Source organism: Parambassis ranga, chromosome 12 (assembly GCF_900634625.1).
Source record: "Parambassis ranga chromosome 12, fParRan2.1, whole genome shotgun sequence".
NCBI classification, from domain to species: Eukaryota; Metazoa; Chordata; class Actinopteri; family Ambassidae; genus Parambassis; species Parambassis ranga.
This window is the reverse complement of record NC_041032.1, coordinates 10,152,521-10,171,083: the sequence shown is the minus strand read 5'-3', so window position 1 is coordinate 10,171,083 and position 18,563 is coordinate 10,152,521. Positions and strand designations below refer to the sequence as shown.

At 40.5% G+C, this 18,563-nt stretch overlaps 1 protein-coding gene across 2 annotated transcripts; it reads left to right on the top strand.

Moving 5' to 3' along the window:
* The first annotated feature begins 1,086 nt into the window (after positions 1 to 1,086).
* fubp3 (far upstream element (FUSE) binding protein 3) lies at positions 1,087 to 17,289 on the top strand. Of its 2 annotated transcripts, none has more exons than XM_028417746.1 (19): positions 1,087 to 1,240; positions 5,237 to 5,348; positions 6,755 to 6,788; positions 7,108 to 7,157; positions 7,325 to 7,396; positions 7,678 to 7,735; positions 7,966 to 8,128; positions 8,331 to 8,429; positions 8,599 to 8,703; positions 8,788 to 8,890; positions 9,160 to 9,260; positions 9,766 to 9,895; positions 12,633 to 12,793; positions 13,107 to 13,180; positions 13,293 to 13,369; positions 13,675 to 13,731; positions 13,874 to 13,924; positions 14,004 to 14,131; positions 16,893 to 17,289. In XM_028417746.1, exons 1-19 carry the CDS (start codon positions 1,145 to 1,147, stop codon positions 16,950 to 16,952), a joined length of 1,731 nt encoding a protein of 576 aa, XP_028273547.1. In that variant the 5' UTR covers positions 1,087 to 1,144; the 3' UTR covers positions 16,953 to 17,289. The 2 variants fall into 2 exon arrangements, with proteins under 2 accessions (XP_028273547.1, XP_028273548.1); XM_028417747.1 differs by lacking the exon at positions 16,893 to 17,289 and adding an exon at positions 14,980 to 16,461.
* Positions 17,290 to 18,563: the final 1,274 nt, after the last annotated feature.

Genomic DNA, 18,563 nt, shown 5'->3' with positions numbered 1-18,563 from the left:
TGCAAATGGCAGCTGCATTCATAATCATCATCTGCATGTATGTGTATGACAACCAACACCTGACTTTAATACCAGATGACTAAAATCATTTCCCGGCCACCTCCAGGTTTGAATACATTGATAGTGGGGCACATGGTAGCAATATGAACGAAGGCCAGACCAGACTCCCAGTCATGCTAAATGAAAGGTCTTCATTTAGAGGTGCAGGTCTGGGAAGAGCTTTCAGCTGCCACTTAATTTCCCTGCTTCTTTTTTAGAGGTGATAACATGCCCCGAGGCTGATGTGGAAGGGGAAATTGATATATGTATGGATGAACGTCTGTAAGACGCAACATGCCAATCTGCTTGTCTCAAATTCCAGGTCAATCATCCAGACGTCTGGCAGCTGCATGAGCATGTTGCATTTAAGGGAAATGGGATATTTAAATAAGTGTTTAAAGATCCACACACACCTCTTTAAGCTTGTGCCGCTCATCTTATTCATATATCCTAAAATTATATTTTGAGCACATGACAGATTCGACACACAAACTTCATCAACTTTGAACTCTGCTCCACTGGACCACACATTAACCCTCACTGGTTGACTTCAACCAGTGAGGGTTAATGTGTTCATTGAGGTTTGGATACAATTTACAGGGCAGGAACTGTTTTGCATAAACAGTTGCTGCAATTTTACTTTCTTCTGTCTGTCTGCTGGTGCTTTCCAGATGTGCAACAATAGATGTTTCCACATGTGCAGCCATGGGAGAAAACCATATAATCCTCCATTTTCATTTTTTTTGTGTCAGATGCGATTTTTTTTTTAATTCTGGCAGACATTGAAGAACTATGAATAGCTAAAGCTGGGTTAAAATATATCAATGAGACTCAGATGAGAAAATTACACCTAAATAAAATTAGGTAAATTAAATATATTTTGTTTTGGGATTAACTAGTTTTGCTTTTCAAAATAAAATAGCATTAATATGCACATATAATTCATTATTACAGTGTGTTTCGTTGCCTTCACTTCATGGTGATTTCCTCTGTCCACGTCCATGTGCCTTCCTCCATCTACTCGCGAGATCCTGTGACTCGCGGAGCTTTAGCTTGGCACGTGTGCTGCACTTTTTTTAAGTGTGGCTCTCAGCTGCCGAGGCGGATGATGATGATGGCGGAGCTGGTTCAGGGACAGGCCTCGGTGGCTCAGCCCGGAACGAAAGATGACTTCGCAGACACGATACGCCGGGTTCGACAGGTAAATGTTCGTCGGCGAACACAAACGCGCTGCCTTTGGAGCTCAAACAGCGTGTTTACATGCGGAGCAGACCGGCACTTTGGTCGGGGTACCCCCGGACTACTTTACTATAAACACTCCTCATGCACCCTGCAAGCTAGCAAAGCTAACATTAAAGAGCCGAGACAGCATAGCCGTGGCGGCCAGATTAGAGTTCACACTGGACATAACACGCGTTAATTCGAGTGTCAAAACTGTCAACTCGATCAGACAAGTCATGTCTGGCGCAAGACACGAAGGCCTCGTATGGTGTCGAAGTTTGTGCTACTTTCCTAAGTTAAGTCGATACACTGCAACCTGTTGTCAACTCTCAGAAGTTGCAGTTAGCTTAGCTTGCTAACTCACTAACATAAGTTGGATGCTAAGCAGCTTGACCCACAACGTGTTCGAACCTTAAACGTTTAGAAACATGAAGCACGAAGAGCTTGACACGCTGACCAAGAGCTAGCTTGCTAGTTTGAAGTCCTAATGTTAGCATCAGTGTATCTGGTTGTTGCCCTAATTAAAGAGACACATTGGGAGCTTAGTGAGCATTCGCGTGTTGTGCTAACGCTAAATTCCCCTCGTCTCCCCTCTTTAACCCAATAATACGATTATATTTACAATATGTAGCATGTGTCACATACGATAACAACAAGTATTTGTTTAGAAGTGCTATGGTTAGCTAGCAAGCGTGTGTAGTACTGTGTGTCCTCGCAGGCAGCGTTGGAGTTAGGCCATATAATGAAACGTCATCTGTTGAAATAAGCCCCCCTCCACTCCTCCTGCTCAACACACTTGGATTTTTCCATTGCTGCCTAGAAAACACCTGAAAAATAACATTTAAATAGAAAACAATCTGCATTGGGTACTGTCACATTATCACCCCTGCTTATATGGACATTTTTAGACAGGCTGTCTGTAAGTAGTGCTTTTAGTTATTACAGTTTAGGATATCAAAATGACACTTTAACCCCCCCTATTTATAGGTTATCAGTATTTGTTATAACCCCCTTCATTTGTCTATGTAATGGTGAGCAGTTAAATGGAACATTTACAGTAAATGTGCAACTACACATACATTAAAGCATTAATATTACAGAAATGTCTGTCATGGTGCATTTAAAGACTCCTCGTCAGCCCTTTGTCCTCCATGCTTTTTTGTGTGTGCTCTCATTTTGTTCACAAGATCATAAGAGTCACTGAAAATAACATTTCTAATATGGAATATTTCAAGACTACACCTGGTGGCCATTTCATGTCTAAATAGTAACTGCTGTGTTAGCCCTGTTGTGTGCCATGTTGATTGTTGTGTTGTTTATACTTTCTGGTTATCCATATTCACAAAATGCTACCTTACCAATGACCACTTTAAGATAGTGTCAATTAGTTTGGTACTGATACTGTGTAAGTAGTATTACATTAGCCAATAATGATAATTTAATTAAAGCATATCCAGCAGCCAATCCAGTAGGAGACCATGAGCCTGAATGTTTCACATTAACAATGGCATAAAAGAGTTTTAGGTGAGCACCGACTTCGACTTTTGTAGCAAGAGCCATTGACACTGGTGTTCACCAACTCTACACACATTATAATAATTGATCCATAACCAAAAAAAGCTATTTATTTATCTATGTTACATGCTGGCAATGGTCAAACAAGCGAGTAATGCCACACACTGTATAGAAATGAGAAGTCTTCCATGCTAGTGTATCACATGACATTGATGTGGCGTTAGTCTGAAATGTAGGAAGTGGAGGCCATATTTTAATTATTCTTTACATGTTGGTAGTAGTTCCTACTGATATACCAGACACATGCTTCTTAGAGAGCAGATGTCAAAGTGACATTTCAGTCTTGAAGCTGTACATGCCCCAATCATTTATCTCTTCATTCACCTCATAAACATCCTATTAACTGTACCCATCAAGGTCCAAAATGTATGTATGTGTGAATTTACTAACCAATGACGAACGCGCAGCTTTTTAACATATATATGCTTAACTGAGAAGTGTAGATTAGAATCAAAACAGTTGTTTGTTCAGCAGCATTTGCTCAGTGTCAGTGTCCACGAGCTGTAACTGTGCACGCGTTTGTTTCCCTAAAACCACACCGTGTGATCTTTCTGTGATCTTACTTACTTCTTATTAGGATAGATGAGTGTGTTTTTAAGTATGAAACCTAACAGCCTCTAGTTTAGTCACTCTGTGAAGTTTGCATTCAAGAAGTGGAACGAACTTGGGTTGCCAGGTCAGTGCACGGTTGTGTTTACCCAGCGGCCTCGTGGACACCAAGGGCATTTTGCTTTTGGATAGACAGTTTGTACCAGCTGCCCACAAAATCCATCAGACTGTGTGACTGTAAACTGCCATTGATCCACTGCAGCAGGGCTGAAAAAAAATTCTGGTGAATATTCTAAATATGTTTCTACATGAGCATGTACAGTTTAAAAATAACTTGGACCACCTATATTGTTTTAGCCGAGCTGACTCATTCCCTTCTTGTCAGACCTGTTGTGATTTACTTTTCTTTCTTTCTTTTTTTCTTTTGACTGTGCTCTAAATGTTTCTATACATGTGCATAGCTGCAGTGATGTTATGGAAACTGCAGCTCCACACCTGCTTCCTTTTATGCCTTCTTATTTCCATCGCGCCCCTCTCACTTCCACTGGTGGGCTCTGAAGTAGATAATCATCCCTGAAGGTGATGGGAGACTCTAATTTCCATCACTATATTTTCATATTGTGAAAAAAAAATTCAAGTCAGGCACAGATGTCAATTTAGTGTAATTTTCTGAAATGCTATACTTTTGTATGGAAGGAAAGGTGGCAGATTAATGGGGAATGGAAAATATCTGTTGGTGCTCTCATGCCGCGTAACTGAAAATTTAAATGTCCATCACAGCATAATATGAGCATCTACTTTAGATTGGCAAGTGGCTGATTTGAAAGCTGTTATGGATTAGTTTTAGTTGAAGCTGTGACTCAAATAACTGCACTCTTCTTAATGCTCGTAATGCTTTTCCATCGCAACAAGAAAGTGTATGTTTTGAGGAGGCCGGAAATGAACTGACAAGTGATTTCTTGGACACACTTTCTGACAGATAGCTAAAAGTCTTTCTTTTTTTGCATTGCTGTGCTGTTGCATGGCTGGAATTTATTGTGGAAACTCATTTATTTGGTAGTGCATTAAAATAAGTCACATCTTTTTTCACTATTTACTGCAGGTACAGTAGTGTAGTGTGCATTTTGTTGAGTTTAGGTTTTAGTGTTAAAATACATAGTATACAAATATAAACTCTTTAAGGATGCAAGTAATGTGTTAAATTGTATTGTTTTTGTCTACTATTTGTATTAATGTTTTATTATTGGCTTATTCTCTGTTGTAAACAATCAAATGGCAAATCTTTTATTGTGAACGTGTGTTTTCTCTCACCCTTTCCCTATTGTGTATCTTTGCACATTTACATACATACATAGTCCTGTTTCTACAAACAGGATCGACAGCCTCCTCTTTAAAAATCTGTGAATATGTTTTTCATGTCATTGTTCCAGGTAGCTGTGACACCTGTTGTAACTTCCAGGCAACTCCTCTTTTGACAGTTCCACTCAGTTGTGATGTGTTGGCATAAACTGTGATCTGTATCATCTGTCAGTAAAAGCATGGGGGAAAAAATGTAGCCGGTGAGAGCAGGCACCTGATAAATGCTTCAAGGGAAGCATTTCATCAGTCTAAACAAGAACTGCAGCTGCTGTCAAAAAGATAACACCCTGCACAGCAGATGGCTTTGTCAAGGCTAGTCTTCACTGCAAACGTGATGCTTTTAAGTAACCAAGAAGAAAAGAGAAAGTGTCACACTTATCATGAAGGTTTGGCCAAGATTAAGTCTTTGAAAGGAAACGTAGGTTCAAAGAGTATCATCACACCGCTGCTTATTCACTTTCTTTCCATCTGTGCTTCTGTGTTGTGTCTCCAGATGGCAGCCAAGATGGGAGGAGACCAGATGCCCAACATGACCAGTTCATCTCCTGTCATAGACCCCTCCCTCTATGGCTTTGGAGGCCAGAAACGTTCATTAGACAATGGAGGTAAGCTTTCAGTATATACACCACTATATGTTTGACATTGTTGTTTAGATATTCACAACTTGTGTTTATAGCTCTGTAGTATTTGTCTTACCTATCATTTATATGGACACCTTAAAAAACACGAGCCTGCTTCAGGCTTTAATATGTCAGTGTCACTGTGGAATTAGGGCACAAAATGGCACTCCCTGTCTGTTCAACATGCAAGTGGAGCTTTTACAGATAAACACTGCTTTATTACCCAATCAGAAGGAGTGAATGACATATCCCTTCTTCAAATATTTGCTTCAGGAGTGCTGAACTGGTTGAAGTACATGATGTATGGCTTTTTCATTTGCTTTTTGACGGAACCTGTAGCTTTTTGATGCTTTACCTTTTGTACCTGTCAAACACCTTTTTACTGAATGGTGACAGCAGCTGTCTCCACTTTACCATGTTGTTAGGAGTAATTTTTTGATGTATTATCCTGTATACATGTTGTAGCTATGTATGAGGAAACTCACGTGTGAAGTCATGGATGTTTTATTTTTATGTTGATGATTAAGTGTCTGACTGTGAAATGTAGTGGGGGAGAAAAAAAAGTCAATCATACTTTGCTCACAAAACAGATATGGTCCATTTTGTGTCCATGAAGTGGAAACACTAGTCATTTATCCCGTCTTCCTCTTGTCACTGTTGTTTGTATGATAGTCCGACCCTGAATGCATGGATAGGAAAATTGTATGCAATTCTGGTTTATGTTTGTTTGATGCGCTGTGATTGTTTGCAACAATTTGTCCTGACTTTTTTCAAGGTTGTCCCCACAGTATCTGGGAAATAACAGAAATCATCAAGTGTGTAGCTCTTAATTATCAGAGAAGGATACGAATACTCTCGAGGCATTCATGCTTTATCTTCCAAGCCTGTCCGTATGAATTTAGCACACCTTTTTATATTCATAGCTGATTCATTCACAAGCGTTAACCCCAGCGCTTTTCCAGAAGAAGTGAAATCAGTGCATACAACCATAAAATTGATTGAACCCGCGAGATATCAACTCAGGTGTTCACATCTATGGCAGCACATCCTCCAGTGACCCTGCAGGACCCTTGCTTCGTGCTACCTGTCAAAATTCAATTCAGGACCAGCAGTCGCTGACCCGGCTGCTGCCTCTCTTCTTTCAGAGCAGCTCTGATTGAAACACTCACTCATACACTCGCAGGCCTGATTTCCATGCTGGTGAAAGCCCCCCCACTGTGGGGCAGACACAAACATGAAGGATTGGCAGAACTAGATCCATCTGGTCCCGTTTCTTCCAGCACTCTCATTTTGCTGCTTCGCTGCCTATCACTTTAGCAGATATTTAAAATTGTGATGCATTTTTAGCCATGATCTTACATACTAATTGCTTTCCCCTCTTTTTTTCTCAGTAGGGAACCATCTCGGTGCAATGGTACATCAAAGGTGAGCAGAGTATATTCAGTTATCTCTGTGTTTATGTTAATGGACACTGGTTGTATTTTTCATATTTAAACTGTTGAATAGTTTAAGTTATTTTCTGTTCCACCACACAATAAAGATCGTGTTTGTCTTCATCCTTGTGACCAAAAATCAGACCACAATTTGTATTTTGTTGAAGTAAACTCAATATAACCATTGATTAATTTTATAAATCTGCCAGCACTAGGTATGGGTCCTAATAGAGCTTTATTTTTATGAATATGGGCAAGTTGTTTTGGAGAATAGGCCAGTGTTATTGATCATGTCCTAATCGCTCTTACAGGGCTCTTGCAACAGAAGACTTCAAAGTGCCTGATAAGATGGTGGGATTCAGTAAGTAGCTCTCGAGTTCATTATAGTCGGTATTAATGTTTGACACGCAATCATCAGTATTGATTCTACTCAGTGTTTGGGTCACTGCCTGGGGCCTCAGATTTGAATTTTTTTTTTAAGCCTAAAACGGTCATTCCCCTCACCCCCCACCTCTCTTTCTTTTATAGTCATTGGAAAGGGAGGGGAGCAGATCTCAAGAATTCAGCTGGAATCAGGGTGTAAGATCCAGATTGCTTCAGGTAGGGTCAAGCTAAAAACATCATATAATAAGCTAAAGTCACACTAGGGCCTTAAATTAGAAGTATTCACTTCTCAACCCAAGTTAAGTTGGATGGTGTTCAAAAGCCTCTCATATTTTGGTTTCTTTTATGTTTGCCTTTTAATATTGTCATCCTGATTTTCTAAATTGTAATTTTAAGATTTCTAATTTGAGTACTGGTAGGTCAAAATAGACTATATAGTTGATCACACTTTCATGTGACGATGATGTGTGAGTCTTTGATCTTCTCTTTTGTTACAGATAGTGGAGGCATGTTGGACAGGCCCTGTACACTGACTGGGAGCCCAGAGAACATTGAGTAAGTCTCGGCACTTTGACGGATGTATTGACACTACACAGATCATTAGGAAAGTGTGCCCTATTGTCATGACACAGGGCGCGAACTCGCATCCCTTTTTTTGAGTCCTCCTTACCAGTCACTTAATCACCTGAACACATCATTCACATCTAACAAAATAAATGTGACTCTGAATGTTTTGTGTAATTGTGGTAGCTAATGTCTTACTTGGTCCTCGTTTCACCCCACAGACAGGCCAAAAGGCTGTTGAGTGAGATTGTGGAGCAGTGTCGGTATGGTCCAGGCTTCCACAATGACATGGATGGTAACAGTTCCATCCAGCAGATCCTCATTCCTGCCAACAAAGTCGGCCTGGTCATCGGCAAGGGAGGAGAGACCATTAAACAGCTGCAGGTCTGCCACTACAAATAAACTGCACAGTACAGTTAGACTATGCATGTGGGATCTTACATGAATTCATGACCAGTGTTACTTAGAAAATGCCTGTTCTGTAAGATAAGGAATGTCTTCCCGTCGCCGTGAGTGAAAAGTCTTTTGGGCCCCAGGTAACCTATGTGGTGGTTGTTTCTCCTTCTGTGTGATTGCACCACTGCAGGAGAGAACAGGAGTGCAGATGATAATGATTCAGGATGACCCCATGCCCACTGGAGCAGACAAGCCCCTGAGAATCACTGGAGATCCCCACAAAGTGCAGGTTGGTGTCAGAAGAGCTCAGTGTGTGCTGCCATAGTTTCCTGTTTACACTCAATTTTACACATTTTATGCCTTCAGTCTTTCACTCAGACATTTGAAAATCTTGTTTTGTTTCACGTGGAGCATTCTCTCCAGAAAGATTTCACCATCTTTGTCAATTTTCATTGCAGCAAGCCCGTGAACTTGTGGTGAAGCTCATCCGTGATAAAGACCAAGGAGACTTTAGGGCTGGCAGGGCAGACTTCGGATCCAAAATGGGGGGAAGCAGTCTGGATGTAAGAACCTGTTTCTCACTTTAAAATATTAGACGGCCAAGTTAATTCCTGTTTATTTACTTTACCTTGAATGTATCATTCCAGGTGGTTGTCCCCAGGTTTGCTGTTGGCATCATCATTGGGAGGAATGGAGAGATGATCAAGAAGATTCAGAACGATGCAGGTGTCAGGATTCAGTTCAAACAAGGTAGGAACAGCTGATGTTGGCTGTTGTCTGTATAATACACTTCAATTACTTGTTTTGAAAGTAATCATGTTTTTCTTATACAAGTACTTAGCCTACATGAACTGTCAGACTGAAACGTTTTGCTTTACAAATAAAAAAACTAGCCACCTAGAAATGAACTCTGCTGTTGCTTCATTTTAAATGTTAGTCTTACAGTGCTTACTGGGAGACACAAAGCCTTAAAACACTTAAAGGCTTTCTTTTTGATTTTATTCTATTTTGTTGCTCAGATGATGGAATCAATCCTGAGCGTATTGCTCAAGTGATGGGCCAGCCTGACCACTGCCAGCATGCAGTCCACCTCATCAACGAGCTGGTTCAGACAGCTCAGGTATGTGCCTCTGGTTTTAACGTCTGTTCTTTAAACTAAATTACAGTAGTGTTGCTATTGTGCTTTTGACAAGCACAATATAGTAATTAAATCAAACTATTTTCAACTTTTAAAGTTTTATAACTTGTGCATCTAGATTAAACATTGACTAGATGATCCCAAAATATGTGTGTGTGCACACTTCATGTTTGCATTTGCTCTCAAGTACAATTAGTGTGAACAAATGTGAATGCTGTTGAAACGTTGATGGATGTTGAAGAATCTGACTAAGACCCACTGGTTGAAAAGAATTTGGTCAAGCTTAAAGAAGCTCTAAAGCAGTTTATCAGAGATTTGAATCTAAACAAATTAAGACCAGGATGCGGTTTCACAAGATACAAAAAGAAAATCCGCAAATTAGTAGAAGTGAAGCATGAACACACTCTGCAAATAAGTTAATATGAGAAGCAAATACAAAACAAAAAATTTCTGCAAGTCTTCATGACTTCTGTTGTTTCTCTCTCAGGAGCGCGATGGATTTGGTGGCGTCATGGGGCGTCGAGGTCGAGGTGACTGTAACATGGGAGGACCTGGAGGGCTGCAGGAGGTGACATACGCTGTACCTGCAGATAAGTGTGGCCTAGTCATTGGCAAAGGTAAGGAACATGTTTTCATTGAGTTATATTGGTTGATGTAAAAATCTGTTGCTTTAAAGACAGAGCCGAAGGTGCTGGGAAGGCCTTGTTGGCTTTAAAAGCTTTCGTGCTGTGGGGTCTGCTCCCAGCTTCTGTGCCATATTGCCAAAACTTGCCGTTTGACTAAAATAATGCAGACTTCATCAAAATGAGCAAGGTCTTCTCCCATCCTCCAGATTGCCGTTTCCATTTTAATAACTGAACGCTGGTTGGTGTTCTGCCTCTGCGTGAAACTGATGAGAAGGAGGGGGGGATCATTGACCACCCTCCTATTCTCCCTCCAGGGCTCATGTATACAGCACAAGTGGCATTCATTGCCTTCACTAAAGGCTTAATGATGGGGATAATGCGTGTAATGTGACATTAATTGTTAAAGGTGCATAATAACAGCCCTCAATCATGTGGAAGGCTGCCTGGCATCTAATGAGGGTCTTTCAGCCCAATAGAGTGCAGCGAGGGAATGAATAGAAGGAATTAGCTTATTGGCTATTCATGCCCACTCTATTGCCAGCTATTTAAAAGTCATTGACCATTGCATTGGATGGAGCTGTGTGTGTGTGTAGTATGTTGGCATGCACGTTGTCTTAGTGAATGTGTGTGTGCGTGCGTGTGTGCAGAGGTGGGCGGGTCGAAGGGGGCCTCTTTACCTAAGATAAAAACATGGCAATAGAAATGTCAAGTGGCTTTTGTGCATGTAGTGGGGCGAGGGAAACAAATAAACCTGGGCGTTGCGTCCCCCTCTCTGTGCATTAGCATATGAAGTGGGCCAATATGGTGGAGATGGCGGTGGGTCTGGGTGCTGTCAACTATCCCTTAAAGAGTGCTGTGATTAATATCTTTACGATGCCATATGCAGCCCGTTGGCCTTCTGTTTTGACCCCATACACACACACAGTCACACAGAGGTTGATGAATCAAGCCACCCACCAACCTGCTCAGACTTTATTGCACCCATGAATTTAGTGCAGCAGGCATAACGAGAATCCTACAACTACCGTCACAAATAGGCTGCAACAAATGGTTTGTGTAAGTTAAAATTGAAATATTAATTTAAAGTTATAACTATAAATTCCTACTTTACTACAAAATTACATTTCAGTTTACCCTTTAAAGTATTCCTCAAATGAATGAAGCATGAGCTGAAAAGACAAGTGAATAATTTGTCAGTTCTACTGGGTATTATGAAATGCTGGGAAATGGTTATCATGAAAGATAAATACAAAAAAAGTTGAATTTTTGATTTAAAAGAGTATGTTGTTGTCTGGGGAAAAGCTGTTAATGTTTAGTGTATTTATATTTTAATTACACCTCTCCTGTGAATCTCTTTCTTACCTTTCCTGGTGATTTTTGGTCCAAAATACTGTTTTCCATCTTGAAAAATGAGGGTAGATAGAAAATAAAATGTGCAAAGCTTAATTACATTGCTTGATAAGATAGATGTATCATCACTAATCAATAATCAATGATTGTTTAGAATAATTATTGTTCTGCTCTTGAGATTTTAAGCTAGATTGTCTTACAGTTTCCCCCCTGATAATCAAAAAATATCCAGCATGTGGAAAGTGCTCAGTTATAATTTAGCTAGTTTGCATTTATAGTACTATTAATGGATAAAAGTATGATGTATACTTTTATATTAGCCTTTCCCCTGCACAGTGCTAACATGAAGTTGCTCCTCTACATCAATCAGTGTGATACATTTTGTTAATGTTTTCCCTTGACTCCCTTTTTATTTCGCCCACCAGACGCTAACCAGTCCCTTGGCTTTGCCCTGAATGCTGTCACCAGTTGCACTTTTGTATCCCCTCCTTTTCTCCACCTCACTAAACCAGTCTCATTAATAAGGCCTGTATTATCTGTCCTCACTACAGCCCAGTCCATGAAATGAATAGTCGGGGTCTTCATTGCTCTCTGCTGTCTGACTAGAAGAGCTCATAATGGCTTCATTAAGGCAGAAGTTTCATTTGGTTGACAATGGGTTAATGGCCCATGTGCAGTCTGTTGGCAGCAGGGAATAGGCTACTGGAGGAGGAGAGGTTTTTGATGAGCGTTTTCATTCAGAGGTCAGCCAGGGTCATTAGAGTGTCAGCCACAAGTGAACAAATGTGTAATTGATGTTGGGACAGCCCCGGTGTCCCCCCGGGAAGCACCCTCAACACCCTCCTCTCATCAACAGAAGACAACACAGAGTCAAGAATGAAAAGGGTAAAAGAGACAAACGATATCCCAGAAGGAGGATACGCTTCAATTTTAGCCCTTTTCTCCTGCCAGCTATGTTTCATTTCTCCCTGCTGGTATAATTGCTCTCCCCACACGTCGGTAAACTGGCATCTGATGCCGAGGAGGGGGTGGCGTGCAGGAGATGTCTTCTTTTGTTTACTGATTTGCACGGATGTTACCAGAGAATGGTAGATAAGTGGTGAGACACTTGCCAGGTTTTTCCATTTTGCCAGGTACTGCTATCATATGAAAGTCATCTGAAATCGAATGTTACATCCATGTCACGTGGAGTGGCTGGTAAAGGTCGAAGTGTGGGATGGTAGAGAGTGTAAAGTGTCACGCTACTGATTTTTATACATGTGGGGAAAAAAAAGCTGGCTTGCAAGATGTTTGTATCTGAATTCTGCTTGAGACAGCAGGAACATCACCCCATCATCTGACAAAGCATGATCTCACACTGTTGTTTGTATTCTTTCAGGTGGAGAAACCATAAAGAACATCAAAGAGCAGTCTCGTGCCCATGTGGAGCTGCAGAGAAACCCACCACCCAACACTGACCCCAATGTGCGCATCTTCTCCATCCGAGGCACCCCTCAGCAGTTGGAAAAGGCTCGCCAGCTGATCGATGAGAGAATTGGGGTAGGTGGTCTGCCTCTGGTCTGCCTCCAGTCCACTCGCGGTCCCCCCCCCCTCCTCCACTCCCCAAAATGCTATTGTCTGGTCTGATATTCATGAGCACACATGTCAATGCAGAGAGCTGCTGGGGTGAGCTAGGCTGCTGTGGTGCTGGTGGCCAGCAGGATGTCACCAGAGGTTAAACATGAAGAATCCATCAAATGGACTTAATGGAGTGCATCAGCGCTAGCCCCTGCCCTCTGACCTTGCCTGTTGGCTGCTTTAAACACAAGTGTGGTCTCTCACTCACCGCCTCTTCCCCTTTTCTCTTCTTCAGGGTCCAGGAATGGGGAGCAGCAGCAGCTTCGGTATGAATCTCTACAACCAAGGACCAACCACTCCTCCTCAACAGTATGGTTCACTTTATCTCTTCCTCACTATTAGATTCCATTGTGTCTAATGTCTTTAGGAGAAACTGATTGAGAAGTCTGTTAAGTCTCACTTTAAATTGTCCTTCTTCAAGTGGGCCCCAGACGTTCATGACTGGAGGATGGGGTACAACCTTTCAGATATGGCAACCTCAAGGCCAGCAGGACCACAGTAAGTTAAATGTACCAGGAAATATTCTAGCACATCCTGAACTCTGGTCCCTTTGGATAATCGGTTTCATCTCAACTTGTTCTGAAAGCACAGCCAGACGAGTTTTATCACAGAGGATTCCGCAGCCTGTGATGAGTCGGTCACATTCCCTGTGGCTAACCACGTGTTTCCTGCGCAGAAAAATTGCATTGCATTCTCCGTCAATGGAAATCATTAGGAAGCAGAATCACAGATGAGAGCAGAAAACGGAAAAAGCAAAACCCATTCCCGGTAACTCTGGTGGTGTTATCTGTGTCTGGTTTCAGGTCACAATGGATCCCAGACGGGCCAGATGGACTGGGAGCAGTATTACAAAAAGTTAGGCAAGTGTCACTCAGGAACAAAAGAACATTTTATCATCCAGGTTTTACATTTAAATGTCATTTGTTCAGCCTAGTGTGTTAATGCAAATCAATGAAAGAAACTTCACTGTGCAAGAAGATCTGATCTTTAATGTATTTACAGGTCAGCAAAACCAAGCCCAGAGCACTGCTCCTGAATACAACAAAGCCTGGGGTACGTTCTCCGGTGGACAGATTTTATTATGACAGAAAAACAGAGAATAAGGTGATTAATGTTCATTTTACCTCTTCAGGCCAGACAGCTGGTCCTGGATCTCAGCAGACCTCCAATCCCGACTACAACGCCTGGTTTGACTTCTACAGACAGCCAATGGCCTTCTTTAACCAGGGTGCTCAACAGTCACAAGCTCCGGGCCTTCAGGTAAGACCCACCAACCAGGACACATGTTAAAGTATAAAGCAGACATATTTCTGGGTCTTAATGTCATCAACAACTCATATTTATGGACAAACAAACACCCAAACCCATTCATTTCCAAATTAGAGATGCATTCAGGTGCTAGTTTATCATAAGTGCTTTTCTTCTGGGCATTTTGAGCACTTCTATAGATAAATAAATAAAATACAAACACTAAACAACAAAAACACATTACTTAAAATCAATATTGCGATTAATTGGCGCTTTGTCCTCGATGGTTGATGATTTTTGTTTTTATTACGCCTGGCGCCAAAACGTGTGTGTCGGCTCTCCCGAGTTTCGAACCCAGGACCTTCGCCCAAAACACTGATGATCCTGCTGCACCACAAAACGATAATCGTCATGCGTAGCATTGCGCCTGTTATTTTCCAGTTAATTGCCCAGCCCTAGGCAGTACAGTCTTGCCTGTCTGTGTTACACCTCATTTTCTGGCTATTTTGTATTTATTTTCTCATTTCAATCACAAACGGTCACTGAATTTTTCACATGCCTGTGGTAGGTCAGTCATGGCCTCTTAGTTTTGTTTAGCAGCATTTAGCATGTAGTAGTGTGCAGGATCTTGTTAAGACGAGGACTGCATCTTTAAATACGTCACATAAAGAAACTATTAGCATAAAACTGAAAATGCTGGAGGTATTGTTGGTTTTTCTGTCGCGTGGATGTAAGGAAGCAACATGTTGACAGGTAAAGGATGGGGTTTAATGGATAAATTGACCTTTGTGTTGTATTAGCTGAAGAACACCATGATATACAGCAGGCTTAAACGTTGCTGAATCTGTCTTTATCTGCAGGATCATTAGAGAAGACACTCGGGGTAAAGACTTGAATCACTGAGAGGATGGAAACGACCCTTTTTTTAACAGAGGGGGGTTCTAGATTTACAACGCCTTGAAGACTTTTTTTCTTAGTGAGAAACACTAGCTGTAGAATGACTTATATGATAAAGTAATATTTCTAAAAATCAGGAACATTTATTTGTTACTAAATGCTTATGTACACTGTTATTTTGGATAGACAGTATCTGGGGATCCCTTTTTGGACTTGAGAGAACTGTTTTTTTTGTTTTTCTATATTTTCCTGTCTTGACTCAGATTGTACCGCCAAAATGAACCCAAGAGTTGTAACATTTCAAAAGGCAATATGATCTATTTTTTCTAGTTATGTGCAAATGAAACGATGATTATGTGCTTAGCAGTCTTGAATAATGCTATTTTTTTTGTCATATGTCATGAGATGTTTAAAGAGTGTGTTCAAATGTTTTTTTTTCCTTTTACATAATTCAGTGAAATGAAACTGTGATGTTTTGTTACAGGAAATGTATTTTTGTTACATGGTTTAAAAAGGATTAATGTCAGCCAGTGGCAGTAGTTCTAATTTAATTCCTGTTGTGCATTGTTGCTGTTTCTCATTGTCATTTTATTGTACTCTGGTTTAAAAAAGAAAAGAAAAAAAGGTGCAATATCTTATTTCACTTTTTGAAACAAAGATGGGTTCTCTAATATTTTGACAGACTTTTAACTTGTAGTTTTAATATTCTTTTTTTTTCAAATGGAAATGTCATGGATAATTTATTACAAGTGATTGGTATGATAGTATTTAGGGGGATGTTGCAAATAGCTTTTTTGCCTTTGCTACCTTGTAAAACTATGTATATATGCTCATATTTGACTGTTAATTTAAAACATATGTTTCATATATATACTTATATAAAAAAAATATTTTTTCCTGTGATCAGCCTTGCAGGAAAAATTGTCCCTCTTTTTTCTGTTCTGTTTTCATACTGAAAATGTTCAAAGATTGTGAATGTGTGATTTGAAATTTGATGTTGCATCTTGTTCTGAAGAAAAACAAGAAGTGGTAGATTTTTTTTTTGTGTATGTTCTGTACCCACAACTATTCAAGACTGCTAAGCTTCTGTAATTTGTACCTGTGTAATAACAAATGTAGTATTTTTATGTTTTAAGTATTATGATCAAAAAAAAAACTGTCTTATTTGGTACCTCCCAGTTCACCAACGCCCCACTGAGCCCTCGCTGTGGACTCTGTGGGGCGTTGGACTCAGTCCAATGCTAATAACATTTTAATTTTTTTTTTTTTTTTAATTTCTTTGTGTGATCTAATATAAATGATGATGCATCATTATGGAAAATGATTCTGGTATTAACGTAATTTCTTAATGAAAAGGGATATAATTTCAAAAAAATGTCTAATGGTGTTTTTTTTTCTTTGTGTGTACAGTTAACCATGTATTAAAAACATCCAGACTACCTTTACTGTGTAGTGTTAAGCTGATTTTCTGTTGTGATGAGTATTGGAAGCATTTGGATGTCTTATGTTGTGTTCTGGAAGTTTCACATTTGAGCTCCACTGTGTGAGATTGTGTGTGTTCGTAAAATACTAACATGGAGGATATATATAGGCCAAATAATATGTTGTGTTTTGTAAGCAGAAAATCTATATTTTCTATTGTTAGGTCTATATTGCTAGTTCTTGAATTCAAATAAAATTTCCGCAAGCTTACCTTGTGGTTACAGCTCCTTAATGATAAACACTTCTTCCCTCTACTGTAGTTTTAATCATGTTAAACAAATACTGTTAACACACAAATGCCACTGGGTGAATAGGAAATTCTCTTGCATACATCAAATATTTGCCACAGAATGGTTAACAACTTAAAATCTTTTCTCTCTTTTTTTTTTTACAGTATTCAAACACACAGAGCTGTGTTTTCAGGCCTGCTTTAGTATCAATATGTCGTCTCTGAATAGTTCATGCAACACATCCATCCTACTCTTCTTCCTCCTCCTCCTCAGCTCCCCACATCCAGCCGTCATCCCCTCATTCTCTGCAGCCAGTGAGATGTTTCCCTCCTGCTCTGTCACAGCACATCTTTGCCCTCAGCAGGGAGGCTCCTGCCACAGTGGACCCTGCGTGTCCCACTGCCGGCCCCGTGCTTTGATGCTGTGCAGCTGTTTTCAAATCCTAGTCCTTGATTTTGATCCCTTTTCCTCTCTCTAACGTGCCGTCCCCTCGGACACTTCAGACCTGCTGCTCCTTTGTTGCAGTCTAATATTTTTATCACTAACCCATTTAGCCGAGTGTGAGAGGCGTGCATCATATTTGGACACATTTTTACGCTGCAGCTTTTTATTTCTCATCCACACAGACTGTGAAGGAGCTGCACTGAGTAATGTTCTGATCTTATGCACAGGAACAGGTGACAACATGTCACAAGCCCATTTAAGATTTTCAAAATAAAATGTCATAATTAAACAATACAATTATTCCAACAGCTCCTTTCCCAGCCAATGAAAACCCCACAATTTTCTGTTTTAGAATTTAAATGGTTATACTGCAATGTTTTAACGGTGCGTTCAAGTGCTGCACTTGTCTTGTTACCTTCTGCTTCTTATTTATACACCAAAGTGCGTTTAAATGACCAAAAATCTGTCTGTCAAGCGGACCTTTTCACTGAGAAATCATACAATTAGATGAAAAAATTATAAGTAATGTTAAAAATAAACAGAAGCTCAAAAAATGGCTCCATCTAGACTAGTTAAAACCTAAAACTTTTAAACACTTTTACACTTGCTTCATGTTTTTTCTACAGTGTTACAAAGCAAAAATTGTAATAGAGATGCAGAAATGTGCTGTTGCAAGATGCAGGGATGAGTAAAGCATTTCTACTTTATTAAAATATACTGAAGTTTTATTTCAAGGTAACTTAAAGGAAGATATAAACTAATCTACACCTGATGCAAACAGAAATGTCTCATTTTTAGGGTTAAGCTAATGTTTTTATTTACAAATTGCTGGTAACAAAACAGTGTGTGAGACATTTAAAACCCTCGTTTTTCCCTTGCTGTGTCAGTGAATGCATCTCCTCCACCTCCAGCAGGTGTCCTGTCCCCCCCCCCCCCACCCCCTCCTGTCCTGTCCAACAACAGAGAGGAGGAGAAAAATAGGAGTGCTCTTTAGGGAGAGGAGAGACTGCACCTCGCTCACCTTTGCAACAGATAAGCGGATCTTCAGTATGCAGCACACTGTGGCAGCCACCTTAATCTGTTTTTAATGACGCTGCGCAGGATCCAGGGAGACTCTGCGCTCCTTATTCTCCCCGCTGTGTGTGTGTGTGTGTGTGTGTGTGTGTGTGTGTGTGTGTGTGTGTGTGTGTGTGTGTGTGTGTGTGTGTGTGTGTGTGTGTGTGTGTGTGTGTGTGTGTGTGTGTGTGTGTGTGTGTGTGTGTGTGTGTGTGTGTGTGTGTGTGTGTGTGTGTGTGTGTGTCTCTCTCTCTCTCTCTCTCTCTGTGTGTCCCCTGCAGCAGGCCTGGGACTGTGACTCAGTGATTTTGCGAATATTTGAGGAAAAAATAATT